Raw genomic sequence first — 27,636 nt, 5'->3', positions numbered from 1 at the left:
TAATCCGAACCGATTCTGTTTCATGCCCTTCTTTCTCTCCGTCTCTTTACAGATCAGGGTAGTGTTGAGCGTCTAACTGTCTGACTGGGTTCTCAGAGCGGATCAGATCCTTGCTGTTAGATGTCAATGAACTTCTAATAGTATAGGTAGATGTTAAAGGAAAGATTGACTGAATGTCATGACAAAAATGTCATGAGAAAGCAGCAAAGGTGTCAGTCAAGTATTTTTTTTTATTCATTGCTCAAGTAATAGTATAGATTTTAGGGTTTAGAAGTAACTTCTGTTGAAGTTGAAACTCAAAAGTGTCAGAATGATATATGTTTATACTTCTCATCCAATACAGGAGAGACTAATCTGGAGAGGGTTTTTTTTTTTTTTTTGGCGATGAGAAGCTGGATAAACAAACAAAACAAAAAAAACCTAAAATCTTTTAGGAGGAACAAGGCTATTTTTAAAATGTAAGGAGTAGAATGAAAAACTTGTCTAAAAGAAATATACATATAGTATAAAAAAACAGAATTTCTACTTTTACTAAGTAAGGTAAGACAATGTTTGAATTTACTTACTTGACACCTCTGAACAGCAGATGACATGTGTTATCATTAGGGGATGGCTTCGGAACCCCCACACTTGTATAAATAATGTGAGGTGTTATCTTGTGAGTGAGGTTAAACATTGTTTTGCTTTGTTTGTGTGGTGTAACAGATCAAATATCTCATGAATCGAATCACGGTTTTTGAGTCTTTGGATTTCAGTTTCAATATATATATGTATATACAGGGGTTGGACAATGAAACTGAAACACCAGTTATTTTAATGTGGGAGGTTTCATGGCTAAATTGGAGCAGCCTGTTGGCCAATCTTCATTAATTGCACATTGCACCAGTAAGAGCAGAGTGTGAGGGTTCACTTATCAGGGTAAGATCACAGTCAGGACAATAAATTATTGTAGTCTAAAACCAGGTGTTTCAGTTTCATTGTCCAACCCCTGTATATATATGTATATATAGTAGGGGTGGGCAACATGGCTCTAAAATAATATCACGATATTTCAGGGTATTTTTGCGATAACGATATACTTGGCGATAGAGGAAAACTGAAATAATTCATTCATTTCAGGAATAATAGTAGTATAATAGTATAACAGTATAATCATAATGTGGCAAAATAAATAATATAGCATAAAATAATATAATGCAGCAAATAATATTGCAGAATATTTAGTGCATGCATATAAACTGCAAACTAAAACAATTATACAATAAATATACCTAAAGCTTCGCAGTAAATAATAGACTACTTTTAAGACAGAACAGCTCTATTATCACGATATGGATTTTTAATATCATGATAATTCTGTTTCACAATATATTGTATACGATATAATATTGCCCACCCCTAATATATATATATATATATATATTTCTTTTTTTCTTATTGGAATAAAAAGAAAAAAACAGATTCCACCTCTTCCACCTTAATTCTGTAAGCAGTCACCTTCAGTTCCAATGGAGGTCCAGCTACTGGTGGTCAGCAATTTAAAATTATTTTTTAAATCTTTTTTCATGTTCATAAAGATCTAGCAAGAAGTATGCTCGTGAGAAGATTTTGTAACAAAGGATGCAGTGCTGGACGTGTTGCCACGGTAATACAAATTTCTTGTGCTGCAGAGCCCACATACAGTAGAGTTTTTGTCTGTATATGTTAAAGTGAAGCCAAAATGCTCCCGTATAATTTTTTTTCCCAGTTGAGCAGCTGTTCACATGCGTGCCAAGCGTGAGGTGTGATCTGTACAGCTCACGTATTATCCATGCTCCGTTACACAGCTAATTATCATCATCAATTAGCACTATAGCACCGCTATGCTATGGCCTTCCTATACATATCTGCCTGTCAAAGCAGGGTTAAGACCCTGTACTCGCGATACAATTCAGCTTTCAGGAAGTTCGCAGAGTTCAGTGAGCTCTGAGATCTCGTCTCTGAACTTCTTTCTCTGAAAGTGTCTGCCTTCAGTGCGTTGGTATTTTTAACTCTGAGGGAGAAAGTGTATCTTCTGCCTCACCCTGATCATACAGCCTCTCTCCTCTGGGTCAGGATGTGCCTCTGAGTATCTCTGATAGAGTAGAGATAAGGGACCAGGATGTTATGTTCTGTTAAAGTGCAGCAAGAGACTCAGTTGTTTTGTTGTGTTGTCCTTGTGTTCCAGATAACAAATTACTAATATCTCTCTATATAATAGATGCAGTGTTCTTGTCTGAGAGCAGTAATATAGGGCTTCTTTGCACCTGAAAATTCAGACCATGGTTGATGAGTTTGTTGCATTGTATTTGGTACATTTAGTTCGGTTAGTTTTGGTTTCACACTGCAGTTTAATGTCTGGAGTGCACTAAAAACCTTAGCACATCTTGTCATTATCATCACCTACGTGGGTGGAGTCTTCCCTTTACTTCACACTGATTGGTTTGTAAAAGGGCAGTGATTTGTCTTTCCAATTAGCGTGACAGACTTCTCTTTGGATTGTGCTAATTTTTAATTTGTCTATAAATAATGATTAATCTACAGTTACAGTAGATACAGTAATCACCTACAGTTTCTAAAATCACCAGAGAAGCAATGAACCAAATCTTCAGAGCAGAATCCCAAACTGAAAAAGAAACCATGAGCCAGAAGCAGCATTTAAAAAAACAGGAAATCACAAATACAAACAAGCAGAAGGGCTAGGCAAAAAAAAAAATGTAGTCAAAAGAGCAAACAAGGGTCATACACGGAAAATACAAACAGAAAGGAAATGCTCAGTATATCGCTAGTAAACAGGGAAAATACTTTGTGAAATATATAACAAACAGGTTTTAATGGGTTTATATACATGGGTAAATTACAAACATCTAAACACAATCTAAAATTCAGGTGACTGAGTCTGAACATGTGATACTGGCTGATGCATGTTGAGGGTTGTAGTTCCGGGCCGGGTTTTGTTCATAGACGGGAATGGACAAATTTGTGTTTTGGACTACAGAGTCCACAGCAGGCTTGACAAACACCACTTCTTTTTCTTCTTCTACTGTTTAATGGGTGATGATAGCCTGCGACCAATTCCCTGTAATTGGTTTAAAAGTCTGCACAAGTCTTGTCACACTGAAAACGAACCGGACTATGGTTCAGTAGTCTGTTTTTTTTTTTTTCAGAACCAAATTTGGTCTGTGGTCCATGGCACCTTTCATACCTGCTGTTTTGTTTTGTAACGAAGTGAATGTACCCATATTGTTTCTTGTGAATTCAATGCTCTTATTTAGCTGCTTTTGTTGGAGTTACTGCCTCTACTGTCCAGAGAAGACATCATACTAGAATTTGGAGAAGCAGTATCATAAGGATTTGGTTGCTATTAGCAACAAGAGCAAAAGCTAGTAAGATTAGGATGTTGCATGATGATCATCATCACCCCACCTCATCCCCAACTCCCCAACACAACCCTTCCAAAAGCACACAGCTCAATTCTATAGTTCTAAAGAGATTTGGCCAAACTGTCAAAAAACACCCTCACTCCCTTTTTTTGCCACTGGGCCTTTTTTGTGTTGGTGTTGGGGTGTGTGTTGGTGCATTTGGAGGTAAGTGGTGTGGTCCTGTGGTGTGAGGTGATGGCTGCAAGCCAGGTGGGGGCGTGACACCAGTCGCAACCAATGATTACACTGAGCTTTCGGCAGCTCTGCGGCTTTAAACACGGTGGTCAGTACCCACCGTGCAGATTAGTCACCACAGAAAACTGTACAATCATTTCTGCTCTCTGTGGAATGCGGCGGCTGTTAACCTTTTCTTTTATTATATTTTTTAAGTAACATTTACTTTCCAGTTCCTACACTCCACAAATGATTTTAGTTTTAGCTTTACTTGGTGATGTCCAAATCCATACACACAGCTTCTCTAGCTCCTGTAGACACACACACCGCCAATAGATTATGACTCTCTGGAGCAGCTAACTACACATTAGCCTATTGGCACCATGCCTAATGCCAGGTATGATCTATACAGTAGGTATAAAGCTTCCAATATTAAGCTGTGGAGCAGTGGAACTGTGTTCTCTGGAATATATCGCAAATATTTGGAATTAAAAAAAATAATAAGACACTTAAAAACACCATCACCCAGCTGAATACACCCAATTTGAAGAAGTTAGCAAAGAGGCTAAAGCTAAAAAGCCAACAGCCTCTTCCATTTTCTACATTACTTCAGCAATCAAAAGACCAAGGCCATTATGAGGCAAATAAGAGAATTCAGACATTTTTCTAATAAAACTCCTTGGCATGACGTGGGCTGCTTTAACATTTCTGCTTAGACAAATCGCAATCAGAAGGTTAGAAGAAAGAACTGCAGTTGGTAAATCTCTAGTAAAAGCTTAAGTTCAGGATTACAACGCTAAATAACATACGTGTTCCTAAAACTTCACTGTAAGGTTCTATAAACATGACTTAAAAATCATAACAAGAAATTTCTAAATAGTAGCACACAGAAGAAGACAGACAAAGAGAGAGAGAGAGAGAGAGAGACAATGAGAGAGTGAGGGAAAGACTGTGTGTGCAAGTAGGGGTCTGCCATATCGTATCATATGCAATAATATCGCCAACATTTTTGAATATTGTGAAAGATATTATACCCTGAAATATGGTGTCATATCACCCACCTCTAATTATCACATCAGGGTTCTACTTTTTGCCGTTTTTAGCTAAATAAAAAAATCACACTGTTCTCATTTCCCATCATATATCTACTACTACTACAGATTATATCCGTCCAGTATCATTTATATGACTTTAATCCTGGATATATGGAGATATTTGGAGTGCATTATTATTAGTATCATGACATTCTGGATCATTGACTTCTGTTGCAAATCTGATAAAAAAAAATCTTGCATTTTTAATATCTCAGTTAGGGGTGTGCCATATCATATTGTATGCATTTTTATTTTTGTAGTAGCGTATTCTTTAAATATTTTTTTAAAACAGTGTTTTGTCATATCACCATCACAAATATCATTATCACAAAAATACCATGTAATATAGAGACAGAGAGAGAGAGAGAGAGAGAGAGAGAGTGAGAGAGAGAGTGAGAGAGAGAGACGTAAAGAGAAAGACTATAAGAAAGAGAGAGAATATGGAAAAGGAAGAGAGACTGCAAGAAAATATAGTGAGGGGAGTCTGTGTGAGAGAGAGAGAGCGATAAAGTGACTGTGCGTGTGAGAGAGAGGTAAAGAGAGAGAGGCTGTAAGAAAGAGATAGACAGAGAGACTGTGAGAGAGAGTGAGAGTGATAGAGTTAAAGAGAGAGAGAGACTGTAAGAAAGAGATAGGGAGGGAGACTATGTCTAATAAAGAGGTAAAGACAGAAAGACTATAAGATAGAGAAAGCTGTAAAGAGAGAGAGACTGTAAGAGAGATAAAGGCAGAAAGACAGAGAGAGAAAGATAGAGAGAGTGTGTGTGTGCGAGGTAAAGATAGAGAGTGAGAGAAAAAAGAAAGAGGGATGAGTGGAGTAAGTATGTCTGTGACCTTTAGAAATGTGTGTGTGTGTGTGTGTGTTTGTGAATTGTGGCAGTGTGTGATGTCTGATGTGAAAGGGTCGCTGATGATGAGTGTGAGACATGATGGCAGATAATAGACTCTCAGACTGTCTCACACTCTCTAACTGCAGAACTGAACTTTAGGATTCTGAAGGACCGCAGTAGACTGTCAGTAGAAGGACACGGTTACCCATAATTGAACAGTTTGTTTGAAGCACAGAGCTCTCATACAGGTGGCATCCTGCAGCAAATTTTCCCACAGGTGTTTGTAGCTGGGCCTGTAGATCCTGCACTACACTTGTAGGTGTCCAAGCTTCTTTTATAGATGCTAGATTGGTGTTAAATCTACGGCCCGGGCATTCCTGGGACCCTCTTGCTGTGTGTGGATGAACATTATCCTGCTGAAAATGCCAGCTGGAAGCCCTTATTTGTGCGGAAATATCCCTAACAATCAATGTACATTGCTCTTTTGAAAGGGTGTTATTGTGATAAAATTAGATTAATACTACAGTGGGGAATTATGTATATAAATATAATATATACAGCTCTTGAAAAAAAGTAAGATACCACTTAAAAATGATGAGTTTCTTTGATTTTGCCAAATTGCAAACCTCTGGAATATAATCAAGAGGAAGATGGATGATCACAAGCCATCAAACCAAGCTGACCTGCTTGAGATTTTGCAGCTGAAGTGGCATAAAGTTATCCAAAAGCAGTGTGTAAGACTGGTGGAGGAGAACATGCCAAGATGCATGAAAACTGTGATTAAAAAACCAGTATTATTCCACCAAATATTGATTTTTGAATTCTTAAAATGTATACTATAAATATGAACTTGATTTCTTTGCATTACTTGAGGTGTGAAAGCTCTGCGTCTTTTTGAAGTGGCCTATTATTTTTTTATTCCAGAGCTATATATATATACGTGTATATATATATATATATATATATATATATATATATATATATATATATATATATATATATATATATATATATATATATATATACACGTATATATATATATATATATATAGCTCTGGAATAAAAAAATAATAGGCCACTTCAATTTATGAATTACTTTCTCTGGTTTTGCTATTTATAGGCATATGTTTGAGTAAAACGAACATTTCTTGAATAAAAATATTGTCATTTAGAGTATTTATTTTTTCAGAACATAATAAAAATGGCTGAAATAACAAAAAGACAAAAAGATATATTTGTTTTTGCTAAAGTTAGCAGCTTATTAAAAATAATTTCTGGGTAAATGAGAGTTATTTTTCCACATGGAAACAACCCACTGTACCATCTCTCTGATCTACTCTTTTATCCCAGTTGACACATAATCATATCGACCCACAAGGCACAGCTGCCATTTTTACCCCACGTTTCTCCCCTACCCCCACCTCCACCACCTTCAGCTCTACTGCCACCTCCACTACCACACCCAGCGGACCCCGCCCTGCCTGTCTCAGACCCCCTGCATGCGGGCTGACAGTGCCGAATCCAGATCAGCACCATCCTGCTTTCAGGATCTTCCTCAAACTCCGCCTCCCTCACTGCTGTCATCACTGAACTCCGAGAACACACACACACCACAGATACACTCCTCTACCACACGCTGAGAGCCGCCTGTCACACTCCGGGCCCCAGTGACGGGTCCCGCTAAACTGTCAGAACACATCACACACACAACATCAGGTGCTGCTCTGTTTATCACACTGTTTTACTTAACACACACAAACACACACACACACTTACACTGCTGCAGTGTTTTACCCAAAACTGAGAAAAATTAAGCAACGTCTCACTAAACTCTAGACATTCTAAAATACGTTTGGTTAAAAAGTTCATCGCATTGATAAAAGGACTATTGTAGATTATAGTTATACACTGGAGGCTGACATGCCAAAAGTCATGGGACAGCAGTATATAACACAATCAAGCCGTGCTCCCTCAGGGGACAGCCTGGGAGGTGTTATGTTGGCCTATGTGCTCAAGGGGGGTCCAAAAATATCGATATTGTATTGTATTGCGACTTTTTAGTTATTGGTTTAGATGTAAAGCTTGCTGTCAGACAGTGGTTCATTTTGTGTTGTGTAGACTAGTGTTGTACTCTTTTGTATTCTTTTAGATTCCACTATTCTGATTGGATAAAAAATAAACTTTCCTTTTTACTCATATTTTACAAATATAAAAATGTGTGTTGGAATCAAACTCAATTTTCCTTTTATCTGTCCTCAGTATATTTAGCCAATAGTGCTGTGGAACATCCAGGTGCACTTTTGCAAACTTCAAACATGAAGCAATGTTTTCATAGACAGCAGTGGCTTTCTATGAACTCCATTCTTGTTTAATGTTTTCCTTACTGTAGATTTGTCAACAAAAATGTAAGCATGTGCCAGATATTTCTGTAAGTTTTTAGCTGACACTCTAGGATTCTTCCTCACCTCATTGATCATTCTGAGCTGTGCTCTTGCAGTCATCTTTACAGGACAACCACGCCTAGAGCGAGTAGCAAAAGTGCTGAACTTTCTCCATTTTTTGTAGACCATCTGTCTTACTGTGGACACAAGAACATCAAGGCTTTTAGAGATACTTTTGTAACCCTTTCCAGCTTCATGCAAGTTAACAAGGACTTGATTCACATCAAGCAATGCTAAGAACAGCATAAGAACAGCAAACTCATTACTGGTGTGTGTTTTTATAGGGCAGGGAAGCTTTACCAACATATCCAATTTCATCACATCCTGGCTCCAATTAGCTCTTAGAAAAGTCATTAGCCTAGGGGTTCACATACTTTTTTCCCCCCTCACAGTGAATGTTAACATGGTGTGTACAGGAAAACCATGCAAACATATAATTTTTCTGTGTGGAATTAGTTTAAGCAGACTGTGTTTGCCTGTTGTTGTGACTTAGATGAAGATCAGAACACATTTAATGACCAATTCATGCAGAAATACAAGTAATCCCAAAGGGTTCACACACTTTAGGGGTTCAATAACTGTATTTGGTTAAAATGGTTAAAATGATGGGACCTAATAGTAGTTCCATGACTCTTGGCATGCCCCGGTGTCATTCTGACACTGAAAATGAATGTATTAGAGGCTCAGTAAAGAAGAAAAACAGCTTTTCCTAAATCAGCCCCTCTCAATCTCACTTCATTACAGAGTAGCTCTCTATACGGAGAGGAAGTGCTCTCAGAGCTGTGGAGGACACTCCTAATTAATAGGGAGGGTTCTGGTACATGGGCAAACTTTGAGATGAGACACTCTTGCCATCTCCATTACAGTGAGAAGCTGCCATCGCCATGGCTACGGCTACTAAGAGAGACTTGACTCGATACAGTAAACTGTGCTTTCCTAATATGATTCAGGTGCATTTTAACAAATTAGTACTAGCTATTTTAAGAATGCATCCTAAATGTGTACTAATTACTAACATCAAGTAGTGTTTAAGTGTGTAGTAATGTATGTAATATATGTAGAAGTGTAGGGGTGGGTGATATGGCCCTAAAATAGTATTTGATATTTCAGCGTATGTTGTGACAAAATATAGATTAAAAAAAAATGCATTTTAAGAGTATACTCCTGTAGCATATACCTTATCAGTCAAAGGTTTGGACATACTTTAAATCAAGTGTTATTTATTTATTTATTTATTTCATTTTTTTTAAAGTTTCCTGCATTGTAAACTAATATTAATCATCCAAAATATGAAGAAAAACTAATAGAATTTTTTTTGTGAACAAAAAAAGTGTTAAACAAGAATATGTTCTATATTTTACATTCTTCAAAGTAGCACCTTTTGCTTAGATGACAGTTTGCACATCTTGGATCTTGAATGGCTTTCAGTTAACAGCTGTGCTGAACTTGTCAAGAGTACCTTGAACATGTTCACTCACAATCTATTTGGGTATCTTTGGGGTAACACTTTGTGATCTGTTGACATACTGCTACCCCGTGACTTTTGGCATGCCATTGTACTCTAGATCTGATTTAGTCAGATGGAAAGTAGTTCCGGTAAGTGCTGTCTGCCTGTATTCTCCAGATCGCTCGTGTATTATTGATAGAGCCTTCGTACTTGCCTTGGCTTAGCAAACCAGCAGCCCATGTTGATTATTGACCAGTTTAGCTCCACTGATCATATAGGACACTTTTTGTAGTTCTATAATTACAGACTGTAGTCCCGTTTCTGTTTTGCTGCATACTTCTGCATATTATGGTGTAGGTATGAAGTGTTATTGTGTGTTTTGAACATTGCAAATGTTCGTTTTTTGACTATATATATCGCAATATTAAACAATGCAGGGCCCATGACGTCACCTGCCCCGCCCTTACCTGGGCGCTGTCTCAATTCCGGACCAATCAAGAGCTGAGTCAGCGCGCCCTTACCTGGGCGCTGTCTCAATTCCGGACCAATCAAGAGCTGAGTCAGCGCCGAACTCTCAAAACCCGAGGAAAACAGCAAAACAACAGTAATCAGCCCTTTAATCAGGCATTTAAATGGCTTTTTAAAAGGTGAATAAGAGCGTTTTTTCTGGGATTAAAAGCGTGAATTCAGCTGTAACTGGAAATATCTGCACAAAACTGTGCTGAAATGAGGTGCACAGCTTTTGACACATGCCTTTACAAAAGCGTGCCCAACCATGTGGATGGAGGCCATGCGGTTACCTCGTGTTTGCTCCTGCCCCCCCTCGTGCTCCCCCTCCCTCTCACGCTTCTCAGGCAGCAGGAGCCTGTCACTTACACAGACACAGAGACAGCGCTGTGTATCTGCTTCTTGTGTCAAGAATCAAAACACTGCAATTTGACATGTTTAATTTAATTGCCATAAGTGATATCTATTTCCTATGCGCACATCGTGATGCTTAAACGATACAAAATATAAATACAAAAACAATTTTATTTCCTTAGATTGGACTTCTGTTTTAGGCACATGGTATTGTGGCACTATACTGTTAGCAATGAAAATAATTGGAAGAAACACTGCACTCATTTTATCCACACAATCCAAACTAATTATGATTTATGGTTGTCATTTTTTATGTAAAATTCCTATTGAATCCAGTTGAAATTAGCAATTATTAGCATGCAGCTCGAGGTAAGATTTTTACAGCATATATATGAATATATTCTGTATTTTTAAATCATTTACTACACACTGACTCAGGGGGCTGATGTAACGTGTCGTGTCCTGACCCAGAAGTAAAAAGTTTGGTCCAGAATTAAACACTTCCATTGCTCTGATATTTCAGGACGTATTCACAGTGCTGTTTCTTGGATGGAAATGAGGACGTTGGCTCTGAAGGCTCCTGGAAGGTCACGATGCCCAGAAACAGGGCCTTTGTCTTGCTGTCAGGCGGCCTTTTCTGATAAGTGTGAGGCATGATGGCAGATAAATCACTGCCGGGCCACCTCTGACATGCCTATACAGGCTGAGAGCCTCACTGCATCACTCCCTCTGCTTTTCCCTTTGAAATTCAGTGACTGTTACTACTAAAAATCTAAATACATCAGTGGAAAGGCTTCTAGAAGTGCTGTAAAATGGATGGAAGTGTGGAATCTTCCTTCAAGGTCTTTCTGTGTCAATTCTTAACGGCTGAGAGAAGTGGGTAACACTTTACTTGCAAGGTGCCTACATAGAGGCTTCATAACACCTTCATAAGCATTACATTTTGTATTTATAAAGCAATACTGTATGGAATATTGTTTGTAAGTAGCTTACAGTCATGTTCAAAATTGTTGTCACCCTTGAAATTGTTCCAGAATATTTCTCAAAATAAATTATTGCAACTACAGGTTTTGTTATAGACATGGTTATTTACTGTGTGTATAGAAACCATGCAATTCATATAATTTTACATTTTTTGTCACTTTGGCATCTTTTCAAAATTGTGTCAAAATAACTTTGTTTCGGTCATGTGATGCTTGTTTAAATTCACCTTTAGCAAGTAACAGATGTGGGCAATATAAAAAAAAAAAATCACACCTGAAACCAGATAAAAAGGACAGAAGCAGACTAAATCTTTGCATTGTGTGTCTGTGTGACACACTAAGCCTTGAGAACTGAAAGAGGAGAAGAAAAAAAAAATGTCTGTGAGCTTGAGAACGAAACTATAAAAAAAAAAAAATTACCAATCTCAAGGTTACAAATCCATCTTCAGAGAAGTTTATGTTCCTTTGTCCACAATGTGCAACATAACCAAGAAATTTACAACCCATGACACTGTAGCTAATCTTCCTGGATGTAGACGGAGGAGAAAAAATGATTAAAGGTTTCAAAGCAGGATTGTTTTAATGGTGGATAAGCAGCCCCAAATTCAAGCTGTCCTGCAGGCTCAGGGTGCATCAGAGTCAGCGCAAACTATCTATCGACTTTGAAACTAAATAAAACTCTATGGGAGGGCAGGGGACCTAGGAGGACCCCACTGCTGACACAGAGACATAAAAAATGTATGTTGTTTCTAACAAAATGAGGCCTACAAAGGAAAGAACACAGTACCTACAGTCAAATATGGTGGAAGTTCAAAGATGTTTTGGGGTTGTTTTGCTGCCTTTTGACACTGGATACCTTGACTCTGTGCAAGGCATCATGAAATCTTAAGATTACCAAAGGATTTTGGGTCACAATGTTGGGCCCAGTGTCAGGAAAGCTGGGCTTGTGTCCGAGACCATGGGCCTTCCAGCAGGACAATGACTCCAAACATACTTTAAAAAGCTCCCGAAGATGGATGGAAACAAAGTACAACCTAAATCCCATTGATTGTCTATGGAGAGATCTTAAAATTGCTTTCGCTTCTTAATGGTTATACAACATCAATGATTTTATTATTTTTTTTCCAAAGGGTGTGCAACTGAATATTAAGTTGAGGGTGCCAGTAATATGGTTTGAGATTTGCGTGAAATTATAATAATTTTGGGCTTTTTTTCTCTGCTTTTTGTGTTGTTCCACAAACAAAGGTAACAAGCATGTATTACCTTCTGGGAGAAATACTTCATTTTCTGAAAAAAAAAAAAAAAAAAATCTATAGTATTCGTACATTTTCCCCTTATTGTCACCAGGACAGTGCTTGCCGGTTAAGAAGTATGTTTTTTACCTTCATGGAGGAATCTGATGCCCTTGTTATATAAAGCATTTCTGTCAAATAAAATTTGATACAATATAGCAATGGTAAAATCTGATGGTTTTATTATGTTTTTTTATAATTTATAAATAAAGCTTATCAAAAAAAAAAAAAATCAATCATTAATGTGCAAAACAGAAACCCCATGTTAACCATGTCCAGAATTGGCGACGATTTCTCTATACTCAGAGTCATTTGAGATACACCATCACACAGTGGAATCCAAGTGGTCAGAAGTTTTCCGGTACTCAGATATTCCAGATATTTCTGAAAAGAAATTAAAAGAGTGTTCTCCAGCCCAGGTTCTGTCAAGGTATGGGGTGTATCAGTACATTAAGACCTTTAGGCAACATAATCTTTTCCAGAGATGTTTATGCCATTTTCAACAAAACAGTGCTAACCCACAGGCTGCACAATGAAAAATCATTGCAGAACAGTAAATTAAAAAGAGCTGAATGTTTAAATCGGAGATGTTCAGATTGGTGGATGCTGTCTGCCTGTATGCTGAAGTAAACTGTTATTGAGTCCAGCTTCTTGGTGAAGAACAAGCCTGAAAAAAGACTTAGTTTTTCTCCTTGTTCACTCTGTTTTTATACCCTGGTATACAGTATTTCAGGAGCTGCAGCATTCAGACAGTTCTGTCATTGATCTAAATAGAAGCAGTTCTGTAGCTTTTCTGCTGGAGATCGTGGTGCTGGATGTGGAATTACAGCTCTGTGCTGAGGCTGTTTTCTGTCTGGAGCCGAAGTCTCGTCACTATGACTGATGGGTATTTCAGCGCTCTGTCACGGCTGCTCTCGGCTCGTCACACTGAGGACAGAGCTTAGCCTGCAGTCGGAGTCGTCTCTCTGCTCCGTCACAGGAAATCCGCTGTGTATTTTCTCTATCTGATCAGACGCTTGCTTGCTAATCCTTGTCTACACTGTCTGATTACAGGATAATGCAGGAAATCGGGTGTCGGACTGTCGTGCATGAAACGCAATTCTTAGGCCTTACAGACAGTCAGCATTTTCCAGGTTTAGCTCAGGTTAAGCAGTGTTTGATCACTTCCTACAGCAGTAGGTTGTGGTACAGCAGGGAACAGTGAGGTAAAGTGAGGTAGAGCAAAGCAGTATCAGATAGAGCGTATGAGGTAGAGCGAGGTAGAGCATGGTGAGGTAAAGTAAAGTTAAGCAAGTAGAGTAGTGTAGAGTGAGATTAGAGCATGGTACAACATGGTAAGAGTCGGTAGAGTGAGGAAGTGAGAGTGTGATCTAGGGTGAGGTAGAGTGAGGTATAGCGTGAGAGTGTACAGTGAGAGTAGAGAAAGGTAGATTGACGAAGCGCATAGCAGAGTGTGGTAAAGCGAGGTAGAGCAAGGCATAAAAAGATAAGTTGAGGTAAAACAAAGTAGAATAGGTAAAAGTTAAGTCAGACTTTTTTTCTTGGTTAAGATCAGATTAAGTACCGTTTAATCACTTCCTACAGCAAGGTAGAGTGAAGTAAGGTTAGGTAGGTTGAGGTAGAGCAAGGAACAGTGAGGTAGAATGTGGTAGAGCAAGGTAGAGCATGCTAGAGTGAGGAAAAGTGTGTTAAAGTGAGGTATAGCGTGATAGAGGAATGTAGAGTAAGAGTAAAGGAAGATAGAGCATGTTGGCGCGAGGTAAAGTGAAATAAATTGAGGTAGAATGAGTTTAGAGTGAGGTAGAGCAAGCTATGGTGAGGTAGCGTGAGGTACTGTGAGATTAGAGGGAGGTAGATTAAGGCACAGTGTGGTAAAGCCAACTAGAGCAAGGCAGATCAAGGTAGGGTGTGGTAGAGCAAGGTACAGCACGTTAGGCTGAGGTAGAGTGAGGTAGAGCATGGTATATTGAGGTAAAATGAGGGTAGAGTGAGGGACAGCATGGTAGGGTGAGGTAAAGTGTGATAGAGCAAGGTACATTAAGGATAGAGCATATAGAGCGTATAGCGAGGTAAAATGAGAACGCGTGAGATCAGGTAGAGTAAAGTGGAGCAAGGTATGGTGAGGTAGAGTGAGGTAGAGCATGGAAGAGTGAGATGAGGTGAGGTAAAGTGAGGTAAATACAGGCTCTTTTCTTGGTTAAACTCAGTTTAAGTATTATTTAATCAATTCCTACAGCAGAAACAAAATGCTCTCAATTCCAACTCCCCAACTCATTTCATCCAAAGGTATGAAATATAGTTCCATATCCAGTGCCTGCTATTACACTGGTGACGTCTCTGAAAATAAATGGTACACTGCATTGCTGAGAACAGCAGTAATAGCAGAATTACTGAAATATGACATCTTCAGATCTGAGCAGATGTTGGGGGATGTGTACCTCCTGCTGATAATGATGAAGGGCTGTGATGAGGATGGTGATGATGAACAGCTTTTCCCTATATCAGCAGTGCTGCCAGGCTCCATGTTTAGGCACTGTATGACAACCTGAGGCTCATGGTCCATCTGTGATCGAGGCTGGGATTTACAACAGGAACAACGACTGGCCACAATTTACTGTGTTTTGTCATTTTTGTCTGTTATGGAGCATCAACAAGTATTTGATTTGTATTTGAAGATCCTGTGTTCATGATGCCTTACGAAAGATCTTATAAAGTGTGAGTGAGGCAGAGCAAGGCAGAGTGACGTGGAGCTAGGTAGAGGGAGGCCGAGTGAGGTAGAGCAAGGTAGAGGGAGGCAGAGCAAAGCATAGTTAGGTAGAGTGAGGCACAGTGAGGTAGAGCAAGGTAGAGCGAGGTAGAGTAATATAGAGTGAGGTAGAGTAAGGTAGAGTGAGGTAGAGTAATATAGAGTGAGGTAGAGTAATATAGAGTGAGGTAGAGTAATATAGAGTGAGGTAGAGTAGGGTAGAGTGAGGTAGAGTAATATAAAGTGAGGTAGAGTAAGGTAGAGTGAGGTAGAGTAATATAGAGTGAGGTAGAGTAATATAGAGTAAGGTAGAGTAAGGTAGAGTGAGGCAAAGTGAGGTAGAGTAATATAGAGTGAGGTAGAGCGAGGCAAGGAAACCAGACTATTCTACATGCCTACAGCAGCCAGACCCTCCTTGTTTCTACACCCATCATAAGTTTTTGAGAGGAACGAGAGGATCAGACACTGCAGCAGTGCTGCTGGAGTTTTTAAACACCTAAGTATCACTGCTGGACTGAGAATAGTAAACCAACCCAAACAAATCCAGCCAACAGAATCCTGTGTGCAGTGTTCTGTGGGAAGCTTTAAAGACCACTGAGGAAGGACGAGAAGATGCGTTTTTGATTTTTGAGTAGAGCCTTGCTAGGATTTTCTTCAGTCTGGTAATGGGGGGTGGTTCTCACAGAGAGGCTGTTCTTTAGGCCAGCGGGAGTCTTGTGATTATCTGAACAGGAGTAGAATTTTTTTTTAGAACTATTTTCATCCAGAACTGAGCCATTGAAAGACCTGTTCTCTGAAGTGTTTCCATTCAGCTTTACAGAGAAAAAATCTCTCTCTCTCTCTCTTTCTCTTGTACAGACCTCTCTGTGGCCGTTCAGAAGTTCTCCCTGTCTCTGCAGGAGTTCCAGTTTGAGTGTATCGGTGATGCCGAGACGGATGATGAGGTGAACATCGGTAAGTCCCTCTTCTGAGAAAGTCCTAAGGTTTCAGACCTGACTGTTCCACAGATGATGCCTTTCTTAATCTTTTAATGAATTAATTTCAAATAGTACCTTGCTTTTGTTGGAGTTAGTGTCTATATTGTCCAAGAGGACTTTCTACTAGATTTTGAAGCTTTGCTGTAAGAATTTGATTGTGTTGAGCGACAAGGACATTAGTCACAAACAAAAGTATTGTACAGAGCTCCATCATTCCAGAGACAACAGTTCCACTGAGAGTTCAATTCTATTGACAGAACTTGAGGCATGGGCTAGAGGGGTCTAAAGCAGTGGAACTGTGTTCTCTAGGATGAGGGATGAGTTGTGGGACCCAACAATGGAGACCCAACTTCCTGATTTTACTAATTGCTAGTTGCTCTTGTTGCAGAGTGCACTTAAATCTTCACAGCAATGCTCCAGAATCTAGTAGAAAACTTTCCCTGAACTATATAAATGAGGATGTGTCACACTACTTTTTTATTTTATCCATATAGGTTTCTTTTTTTTTTTAACTATATTTTTGATCACCTTCGTTTTGTATCACATTTTTATTGCTAATTTGTCATGTATAGATCTTCAACCCAGTGGAGATTTGGTAAATTGAGCTTTCAGTAATGCACTGAACACAAATGATGTGTAAAATGTACTTTAAAAAAGTTTCGCAACTTTCTGCATTTGCTTTTTTTAAGTAAATTTAATTAAAGATAAAGGCGGATTAGTTTCTCTTTCTCGTTTTCTGGCTTTTACAGACATATTCAGTCTTTTTTTAGCTTCTGCCAGAGTGTCTGTATGTTAGTTTGTAAAGAATGAACCAGTAGTCCTTGTAGAACTGTTAGAACTAAAGGTCGGAAAGCAGGTCTCAGTTCTCGCGAGCGTTGGTCCCGGCCACCCGGCCAGTCTGGTATGAGCTCAGAGGAGCCCGGCACAGACACAAGAGCACCACTATTCCTCCTATTACACCTCAATGCAGCGCTGCAGTGAGTTTCAAGCTGTAACTTTACTTCTTTAAAAAGATCAAAAATCAAGAAAATCCTACCTAGTGCTGCTTTAAATGTTACATAGAGTAAATAAGGGAACTGAACTTTAAGTAAATTTTACTTATTTTATTTTTGCTGCATCAATTCTTTCTTTTAGTAAACTTTACTTATTTTCTGCATACAATATTACCTAATTACAATTACTTAATTTATACAATATTACTCAAATAATTTATGATACATAAAGTATTCAAATTTTTGAAATTTTAATATTTTTACTATTAAATATATTTATATTCCACTCTCTCAACACATGGATGGCATGTAATACATTCTTTTTAGTATACTACATGCCATCCAAGTGCTGAGACAGTGAGATTATGTAAATATTTGAATGTGTGTTTTAACTACAAATATTTAAATTTCAGTAATATTGTATAAAATAAGTAACTGTAATTAGGGAGTATTGTATTCAGAAATTAAGTAAAGTTTACTAAAAGAAAGGATTGACTGAAGTTCAGTTCACTTATTTACTCTATGTAACATTTAAGTCTTGAAACCGAGTTGAAGTTACTTAAATTGATCTGAAATTAAATTTACTTAAAAAAAGCAAATGCAGAAAGTTAATTTTATGCATCATTTTTTTTTCCAGTGTGTGTAACACAGTCTGTGTATGCAAGTGTGTGAACCACACTTATGTGCAGTTGGTAAAAAAAAAAAACACTTGGCCAACAAAACAGCAACATGCTAACGGCTCTTCATGGACGGGTCTCAGAAACCCAGCTTTGGACAGGGTGATCGGCAGACCCCAGACCACTGATCCAGTTGAATGGGCAGCATGGCATGTACTGATCTCCAACTCAGCACCAGTGTGTGTGTGTGTGTGTGATGGTCTGCCCTGCATGCATAATAGATCAGATCGATTTGCGTGCATTACGGCTATCCGCATCTTCTCCTCCGCTCAGGAGATCAGAGTGACTAATTGTGATCTGTGTCGGAGATTAATGGAGGCACAGTCTGCCGTGCCCTCGGAGCAGATGTGCTGAGAGTTGGCGCACCCTGACGAGCTGATCTCTAATTCACCCTAAAGTCCTCCTGCTTTAGTGCACTTTTCTGTTTTGTTCTTTTTTACTCTCCCCCTCTCTCTCTCTCTCTCTCTCTCTCGCCCTGACTTTACCTGTCTTCTGTTATAGCTTAATCTCACTCTGTCTCCTGGTTTACCTCACTTACCTCTCTGTCTTACCTCTGTCTGAGCTTATCTAACCCAAGCGCATCTCTTTCTCATCTCCAACCAGATTAAAGCTAGACTCAGACAACCACATCACACATCCAGAAAGCCTGGTGTCATGGTGTGGGGTGCAGTTCAGTTCTTATAATACCAGATCACCAGATTTGGCCATACCCTTTTGGAATAAACATTCCAGTGCACTATTTCAGCAGGACAATGCTCGTCCACATACTGCTGCCATTTCAATGCCATGGCCAGCCTCATCTCCAGATCTATCCTTGATTGAAAATGTTTGGGATGCTATCGGATATTCCACCCCGACCACAAAATCTGCAGGAACTGTGTGAGAACGTTTGAGCTGCATGGGATGAGTTATAACAGGACTCCACTAGGAACCTCTACAACTTAATGCTGAGACGTCTGGCATGTTGTGTTACACAGCAATTTCATTTAATGCTTTTGTTCTTTTTGATTTTCCTTTTGAAGACTTTTGAAATCCATTGTGTTCCCTGAACGTGGGCTTTTTTAATGACTGTTTAAGGGAAGAGCTGATCGTGAGTGTTGACTAAGCATGAGCTCTTCACAGTGTGCCAGGGCCTGAGCTGGCACGCTCCTGTCCCCGCCCAGTTCACGTAAAGAGCTGTCTGGCAGTGAATTTGAAGTGAGGACAGTGGTCTCCTTATTACTGCAGAGTGTAGAGTCATTATCAGCAGTCCAGACAAAGGGCACAGCTGAGACATATGCAGACAGGAAACTAGCAAAGCTAAGGGTAGAGTCATAATCATAACAGGCAAGAAAAGGCAGCGCCAACTAGAAAACCAGGCTTAATAATGCACATACGCTCAGCCTTATTCAACTTATTCACTTTAAAGAATCTGTTTCTTACATCTTTGTGTTTCCAGTCTGCATCTAGCGGTTTCTGGTTTTAGCGTAATAAAAGTGAATTCAGTCTGAAGTACCTACTGCTTTGAACATTAATTAATAGGATATTTAACAATATTTACAGCAGTGTTTAGCATATCTAACTAGCTAATGAGCATAAAAATATTATAGGGCGTGTAGGTGAGTAGAGTATTGGGCCATATAATGCATAGGAGAGTATAGTATAGTATATAGTGCAGTACTGGCATAGCGAAAAGTGCACTGTGAGCCAAGGTTGTGGGTTTGATACCCAGTTAGATCCCATCTACTAACAAAACAACAAATGTAGTGTTCTATAGTGCAGTATAGGGTAGTATAGGGAAGTATAGGATAGTGTTGGGCATGTAGTATAGTATATGTAGTGTAGTACAGGTCTGTATACAGAATATATAGTCGTATATTAAAGTATTAATGGGAAATATTGGCGGGGGGGGGTATTAGGGCGGTATAAAGAAGTATAGGGTCATATGCGGTAGTATGGAATAGTGAAGGGAAGTATAGTGTGTACAGTAGTGTAGTGGAGTCAGTGGAGGCAGTATTATTGGGATTTTACTGTAGTATGGGGTAGCGTAAGGTAGAACAAAGAGTTTACATTAATATACGGTAGTGTAAGAAGCATAGGTAGCATAGATTAGTAAAGAGTAATCTATGGTAACATAATATATTGGACGATAGGGAGTATAGTGAAGTGTGAGGTAGTATAGGGGTATGGAAATCTATGGGAGTGTAGGAAGTATTGCGAGTTTAGTGTAGTATTGGTAGTATAGAGTAATCTAAGGTAACAAAGAGTATAGGGGATTATAGTGTAGTATTGGGTGGTATAAGGGGTATAGGGTGGTATAGAGTAATTAATAGTAACATAGAGAGTATAAAGCATAGGGAGTACAGGGTAATAAAGGGGAGTAAGGGGAGGATTAGAAGTATAGGGTAATATAGGGGAGTGTTTGGCTTTAGCTTCAGTGATATTTTGAATTTTCAACCTGATCCTTGTTGTTTTTTTTCGAAGATTTTCTTATATACATTTTCAAAAACTGCAAAAAAATGGTGCAAACAAAACCCATAATGTAATCCTTCTTCAAGTTGTCCATTAAGTTGTAGTGTCTCTTTCAGTCTCAACATTATTTGACCCAAAGTCACGTGACCCATGCAGTGTCAGAACCCAGAAAAGAAATTCTCATCCTCTCATCATCTTTCAGCACAAAGTTTTCAAAGTGCGTGATATTGCTGATCCCATCCTGTCCTCGCTCTAAAAGGGTAAGATTGCTTTCACCGAAGAAAAATGTAATTGTCTGCTGGAATCCATCTGGTCATCAATGAAACGGGGGCTTTCTGATTGACTTGACCGGACCCCCGCGTGCCGTCCTGATGCATCTGGGCTGCAATCCACTTTGAAGCCTCAGTCCAGCGCCGGGAAGCGTCAGCAGCCTGTCGGCCGGCGAAGACAGGGGCGACTGACCTCCTATCGATTTCATTCCATGGCTTCCTGCCGTGACATTCACAATCCTCCACAGTTATCCTGAAATCAATCTCATAGCCAGACTCGCGCAGCAGCAGAAATATTAATTGTTCTGAAAGTTGGACTCAGAGGTCTGCTCTCTTTCCCCTGCTCTTTTTTCCCTCTCCTGCTCTTTTGTCTTTTATTCCCTTCCAAAAAAGGTCAGGCTTCGTCAGCGCTCAGCGTTAAGTGGATCAGAAGTGTTTAACTAAACCTCAGAGAGAGGCTTCAGAGAGTTTTACAAGAAATCAAATATCATTAGTCCTGTCATAAATACTCCTTTTTACATACTGAGCATGTTTACATGCACTGAGAAACCCATTCCCAATCAGATTTATATGAGCAGTCATGTAAACAGCATTCTCTGATGTAGTAGATCAGACTATGGTCTAAAAATCTGATTAAGAAATCTGATAAAGGAAGCTGAATTTTAGGCATTTTAATTTCTAGATCAGACTATGGCCTAAAAATCTGATTAAGAAATCTGATAAAGGAAGCTGAATTTTAGGAATTTTAAATCCTAGATCAGACTATGGTCTAAAATCTGATTAAGAAATCTTATAAAAGAAGCTGAATTTTAGGCATTTTAATTTCTAGATCAGACTATGGCCTAAAAATCTGATTAAGAAATCTGATAAAGGAAGCTGAATTTTAGGAATTTTAAATCCTAGATCAGACAATGGTCTAAAATCTGATTAAAGAGATCTGTGATCAGATGTATTAGTTTATGTATATTCTTAATCAGAGTATTCTAATATGTCTAATATGTCTAAAATGAGTGAAAACAGACCATGGTAGTGGAAATAAGCAAGCAGCATTTAACACATATTATTACTGACCCTGCCTGTCCCATACTACCCTCCTAAACCTAGCCCCTTCGTTAAAATTGTTATGTTAAAATGAGAAATTAATTAATAATAGATCACTTTGCTTAAAGAATGCAGTGATAACATTTTAAATGTCCGTAATGTTTTTATCATTTATAAAAGTAACATAAATCATTTATAATTTCAATTAATTATCTATTTAAAACTCATAGTAATTATATAAGTAATTAACGTGCTTGTGTTATAATATGTTCAGTAGTTAATTATAAGCGCATAATGAAGCATGACAGGAGTTTAGAATAATTGTATACACTGCATTGTTACCAAGTTGTATTGAGGTATAACTGCATTTATTATAATACTTATAAATACAGGTTAAAAGTGAAATGTCTGGTTCTTTCATCAGACGATCGCAGTCAGACGCTGGTGTTTGCATTCTCAGCCTTTTTCCTGGCTCTGACAAAAAGCCCATTCCTATGTCAGAGGATGACTCACTGCTGCTATTGCTTTTCTCCCTTAACCTGAGAATGATACGCCTGCTGTAACCCACACTTCCCTTTTTAGTTCACACTTTCTGTACAAAAACACTAACCTTCATCCAGGCCTCCATCTCTCGCCATCCGTTTATCTCTCTTTTTACTGATTTCCCTCAGAAGTTGAATGGCAGTGTTTTTGGATGATGTTCCAGTTCAGTGTTAAATGATAATTTAAACTATCATTCAAAACAATAAAAAACACAGTTAACAACCAGTGTTTCATTCTGAATCAAATCAAAATACTGTGATAATGGCTATTACACTATAAATATATTGGGTTGGACAATATCACTGAAACATCTGTCATTTTAGTGTGGGAGATTTCATGGCTAAATTGGAGCAGCCTGGTGGTCAATCTTCATTAATTGCACATTGCACCAGTAAGAGCAGAGTGTGAAGGTTCAATTAGCAGGGTAAGAGCACAGTTCTGCTCAAAATATTGCAATGCACACAACATTATGAGTGACACACCAGAGTTCAAAAGAGGACAAATTGTTGGTGCACATCTTGCTTGCACATCTGTGACCAAGACAGCAAGTCTTTGTGATGTATCAAGAGCCACGGTATCCAGGGTAATGTCAGCATACCACCAAGAAGGACGAACCACATCCAACAGGATTAACTGTGGACGCTGTAAGAGGAAGCTGTCTGAAAGGGATGTTCGGGTGCTAACCTGGATTGTATCCAAAAAACAAAAAAACACGGCTGCCCTAATCAAGTCAGAATTCAATGTGCACCTCAACTTTCCTATTTTGCTTTGACTCAGTTACATTGTAAATACATACAATTTCACATTTAATCAGTCAAATTATGTTTAATTAATTAAGTCAAAGCTAGATGATGACTTGAATCAGTAAAGTTTATTCAACTTAACTGAGTTTTGTTCACACAATAGTTTAATGAACTCAACTGTTTTGTTTAAGTATTGTATTTTTTAGCATATCCAACTAGCTAATTAATGTAAAAAATATTATGTTTGAATATACATTGTTTGTATGCTGTTTATATGCAGCACTGTAGTTTTGTGGTAGATTTTTCTTACATTCTTTATTTTGTTTTGTTACTATAATTATTTTAAACATAATTAGGCTCATGGTAAGTTAACGTTTACAAAATAGACAGACATAAATAGTGCATAGTTTCTATTATTATTATTTTTTCTATATTCATACTTACAAAAAAAACTTACAGTATTTACACTATGTTGCTAAAAGTATCCACTCGCATGCATTGTGATTGGTGATGTGTATTTACATATGTATAAATAATTTAATTTTATAACATTTTTTTTTAGAACATTTACATTTCATTTTCATCTTAGGAACCAATTATGAGGCATATCTATACAGGCATATCCATACAGGAAGACATGAGTAGGCAGCCGTATCATTCAGTCTGGCATTAACAATGGAGGATGCCAAATGTGAGACGCATAAATGGACTGAGAGTGAATGAGCGAGGGAGTGAGTGAGAGAGCGAGAGAGTGATATAGAGAGAGAGAGAGATGGAGTGGGAGATGATGCATGGCCTGCCTGCCCGCTGTGCCCGCCTGATAATGATGTTGGCAGGCTTGGCAGGCGCTGCTGCGCTAAGTGGCCAAACACAGGTTGAAAAAAAAGAGAGGGCGGGTGACTCCCTCCTTCATCCTGGTACCTAATGAAGCGATAAAGGCATCATGGCCTGTCGCCTTGGCACTTGGGCACTGTGCTGGGCATGCATCAGCTGCCCTTGTATTACAGGGCAGGGGAAAGTGGGTAATAAGCAGGTCATATGGAAAAAGCTGGTATCAGACTACTGCTGGTTTCCTGTAGATCTGTACTATCTCTATGGCCTTCTGGGAAAATGAATTTGATGCTAATAACTGCATAATTATTACATATTCTCTCTGACTTCAATAAAAAAAAAGATTTTGGTTTTTACTATTTGACCCAGTATAACCACTTAATCAAGATATAAGCAGTCTATAATTTTATGGTTGGTTTATTTTAACACAGCCTGAGAGAATATCAACACAAATCCAGAAAACTAAATATTCTATAAAGTTTATAAAGTAATATATTTAAATACGTATTCGACCCCTGACAGACCAGTTGTTTGTCAATGAGGTACACAAATTAGTCCTGTCCCTTTAAGAAAACACTCCTAATCTCACCTAATCTCTTTTATGTATTATAAAAGACACCTGCCGCAGAATCAATCTCTTCTATTCAAACCTTTCCACCACCATGGGCAAGACCAAAGAGCTGCCAGCAAACGTCAGGGACAAAACTGTAGACTAAGCACAAGACTAATAGATTACAAGACCTTTGACAAGAAGCTTAGGTAAGAAAGAGACCACTGTTGGCAAGATAATTTGAACAATCAATTGCCCTCGCTCTAAAGCTTCAAGCAAGATCTTACCTTGTAGGTCTCAGCCCAGTATTACACAGGAGGAGTTTGTTAATGATCTCAAGGGAGCTGGGAGACCAGTCACCAAGAAAATCATTATTAACACACTTCTCCGTAATAGATTAAGATCCTGTACTCCTGCAAAGAAAGCTCTATGTTTAAGAAAGCTCATGTGCAGGCTTGTCTTAAGTTAGCCAATGAACACCTGTGATTGACTGATTCAGAGAAGGCTTGGGAGAATGTGACGTTGTCCGATGAGAGCTAAATTGAGCTCTTTGTCATTAACTTGCCTTGTCATGTTTGGAAGCAGAGAAATACTGAATATAACCACAAGAACACCACCCCCACTGTCAGTCATATAGGTGGAAACATTCTGCCTTGGGGCTGTTTCTCTGCTAAAGGTACAGAAAGATTTTAACGCATTGAGGGGATGATGAATGAAAAAAGCCATGTGCCAAATAATTTTGATTGAGAACCTCCTGGCTTCAGCCAGAACACTACAGATGGGTTGTGGATGGGCCTTCTAGCATGACAATGCTATGTACTGTACATATACTAATCTTCAGTAATATGATACTATGCCATGATTAGCTGCATCACCAGACCGATACCTGATAATAAAAATGTGTGGGACACTATTGAACACTCTATCAACACTCCCCAAAAAACCTACAGCAACCTACAGCAGGAGCTGTGTGAGAATATTCAAACTGCATGGGATGGATTATCACAGGACTCCATTAGGAACCTCTACAACTCTATTCTGAGACTTCCGGCTTGTTGCATTACACAAGCGTTACACATGAAATATACATTACTTCTCAATATACATGATTAAGAGTTCTAAACAGCATTGCAACCTAACTTTTTTTTTTTCTTCTGAATATTAACCTTTTTTTTACCACTATGTCTTTGATGGTGAGTGTGCATGCAGAGCAATGCCTAAACTGACTTGAACTGAGTTTTTCTGAGGAGTTTAAGAAGTTAATATGGTTTACAGCCACGGTAGGCAGTCAAGCAAAAAAAAAGCCCAGCACTTAAACCACCCCAAGACTTCCATTAGCACCCAGTGAAATACTGTGCACTTACTGGAATTAAGGTGATTATTCATATGGAGTATACCATAGCTCTAGAGGGAATGAAATCGTAATAGACTTCTTAAGCCGTACGGAATCGATCGCATTCATCGATTCAGCCCCATTGTTCTCTGTGCTCGGATCTTAAACACTGTATCATTAGTATAAGCAGCGCTGGGGATAAATCAGTGCAGATTGTTCTGCCTTAATGCTGTAGGTATTGATCTGTGTGGATCATGTTGTTATGGATTTGATCTTTGTCCAGGTGATGCAAATAGATTAATAACCACATATTCTCCTGTTTCAGCACAGTCCTTCAAGGAGTTCGCCCAGCTGCTGAACACCGTTGAGGAGGAGAGGCGGCGTCTGGTAAATATACATATATATATATATATTATTTATTTATTTATTTATTTATTTATTTATTTATTTATTTATTTATTTATTTATTTTTGCCTATTTTATATGTGTCTATTACAGTCCAATTTCAAAACAATGGAGATAGTTGTCTGCCTTGCCCCTTTAGACCTGAAGCTCACACAGGTTGCCAGGTAGAGGACAATATGAACCTACAGTACATTACAACAATGAGCGCAGGAAAACATTTAATGAACTCTTACAATGGCATCGTATTCAAAAATCAGTATAATTAAATTTTTAGTTTATTTAGAGCTGGTTGCTGCCATGGTGCCCATCTGCTTCTCTACTGTGACTGATAGCAGTTTAAATTAGCATGTTAAACTGTAACATGACAATGTTAGGCAGCACCAGTCTGGATCACTTTACCTCTATATCGAAAATCAGTGTGACTGCAAGACTCTTAAGAATGTTGAAATGCCTTAAAATGCCCATCCCTAGTGATTGGGAAAAATAACCTGGGTCAGTTTGGCCAAACTTTTCTGTCTTGTAGTCCTTCTGGGATCTTTTTTTTTTTTTTTTGCTCTATCTCTGCTGATGAAGCTTTTATGGGCAGCGGTAGCTTAGTGATTTAAGCTTAACATCATCAACAACAAGGTTTTGGGTTCAGTTCCTGGGTTTGGTGAGCTATATAGCTGCCACTGGTGGATTCTTGAGCAATGGTGGCGTCCCCTGCAGAGCAATGGCTGCCCACCATTCTAGTTTGTCTTGTCTTTTTAACAGTATTTTGAAGCTGCAGCCTTCTGTGTTTGCCTGCTATTGTGTTCTGTACCTGGCAACCCAGGGTGTGGAAATGGGACTGGGGAATGGCCGAAGCAGTGGACAGGGCCAGATGCTGAAACGCAAACAGATTTTCATTCTGTAACGAAGAATTTAAAGAAGATGATACAGAGTTTAGATGCTTTTTAGCACTTTTCCTTCATATCTGATCACACATCCACACAATTTTATCAGACAGTACATGAAATATCATACATACTGCTCCTTTAAAGGCCTTCTCAGACAGACAGGTGGTGAAAATGCGGCTTAATTTGTTTTTTTGCTTGATTCTTGCAAACTTTCTGTGCAACATGACCTTACTCGACCAGTCGCTGTCATATCTGGAGCTGACATGATGACAGCCGGGATGAGTGATCAGCTGTGTCCTCGCATCTACAACTTTTTGACACACGTCAGAATGTTTTCTTTACTTCTGCATTGTCACAGATGGTGCTGGCATCTCCAAAAGCAGCTCAAACTGGGTTATCGAATGCAAAAACACTGACAGTGTCAGCTCCTCGGTGAGCTTCTGAAACTGAATTCTATTTTTTCCATGAAAAGTAGTCGTCTGCCCATCTTATGAGGAACAAAGCGTATTAAAGAGTATTAAAAGATCTCGGGCCCTATCTTACACCCTTTGCGAGGTGCGTTGTGATGCTACACCACAGCTAAAGTCTTTTCGCTTAAATAGCAAAGAAGCTTGTGAATATATCTAAGTGATCTCGAA

The 27,636-nt window shown here is 38.7% G+C and overlaps 1 protein-coding gene across 3 annotated transcripts in view; it reads left to right on the top strand.

Annotated features, from left to right (window-relative positions):
* LOC103025495 (rho GTPase-activating protein 42) overlaps window positions 1-27,636 on the top strand; it is a 165,044-nt gene that overhangs the window by 23,639 nt on the left and 113,769 nt on the right. For all 3 annotated transcript variants that reach the window (XM_049483736.1, XM_049483734.1, XM_049483735.1), the window contains exons 2-3: window positions 16,167-16,262; window positions 26,041-26,102. In XM_049483736.1, the coding sequence (XP_049339693.1) occupies window positions 16,167-16,262; window positions 26,041-26,102 (158 nt within the window). The remainder of the gene's footprint in view (window positions 1-16,166; window positions 16,263-26,040; window positions 26,103-27,636) is intronic.

The sequence above is a fragment of the Astyanax mexicanus genome, chromosome 9, assembly GCF_023375975.1.
Source record: "Astyanax mexicanus isolate ESR-SI-001 chromosome 9, AstMex3_surface, whole genome shotgun sequence".
Lineage (NCBI taxonomy): Eukaryota > Metazoa > Chordata > Actinopteri > Characiformes > Acestrorhamphidae > Astyanax > Astyanax mexicanus.
Note: the sequence above shows the minus strand (reverse complement) of the source record. Positions and strands in the feature narration are given on the sequence as shown.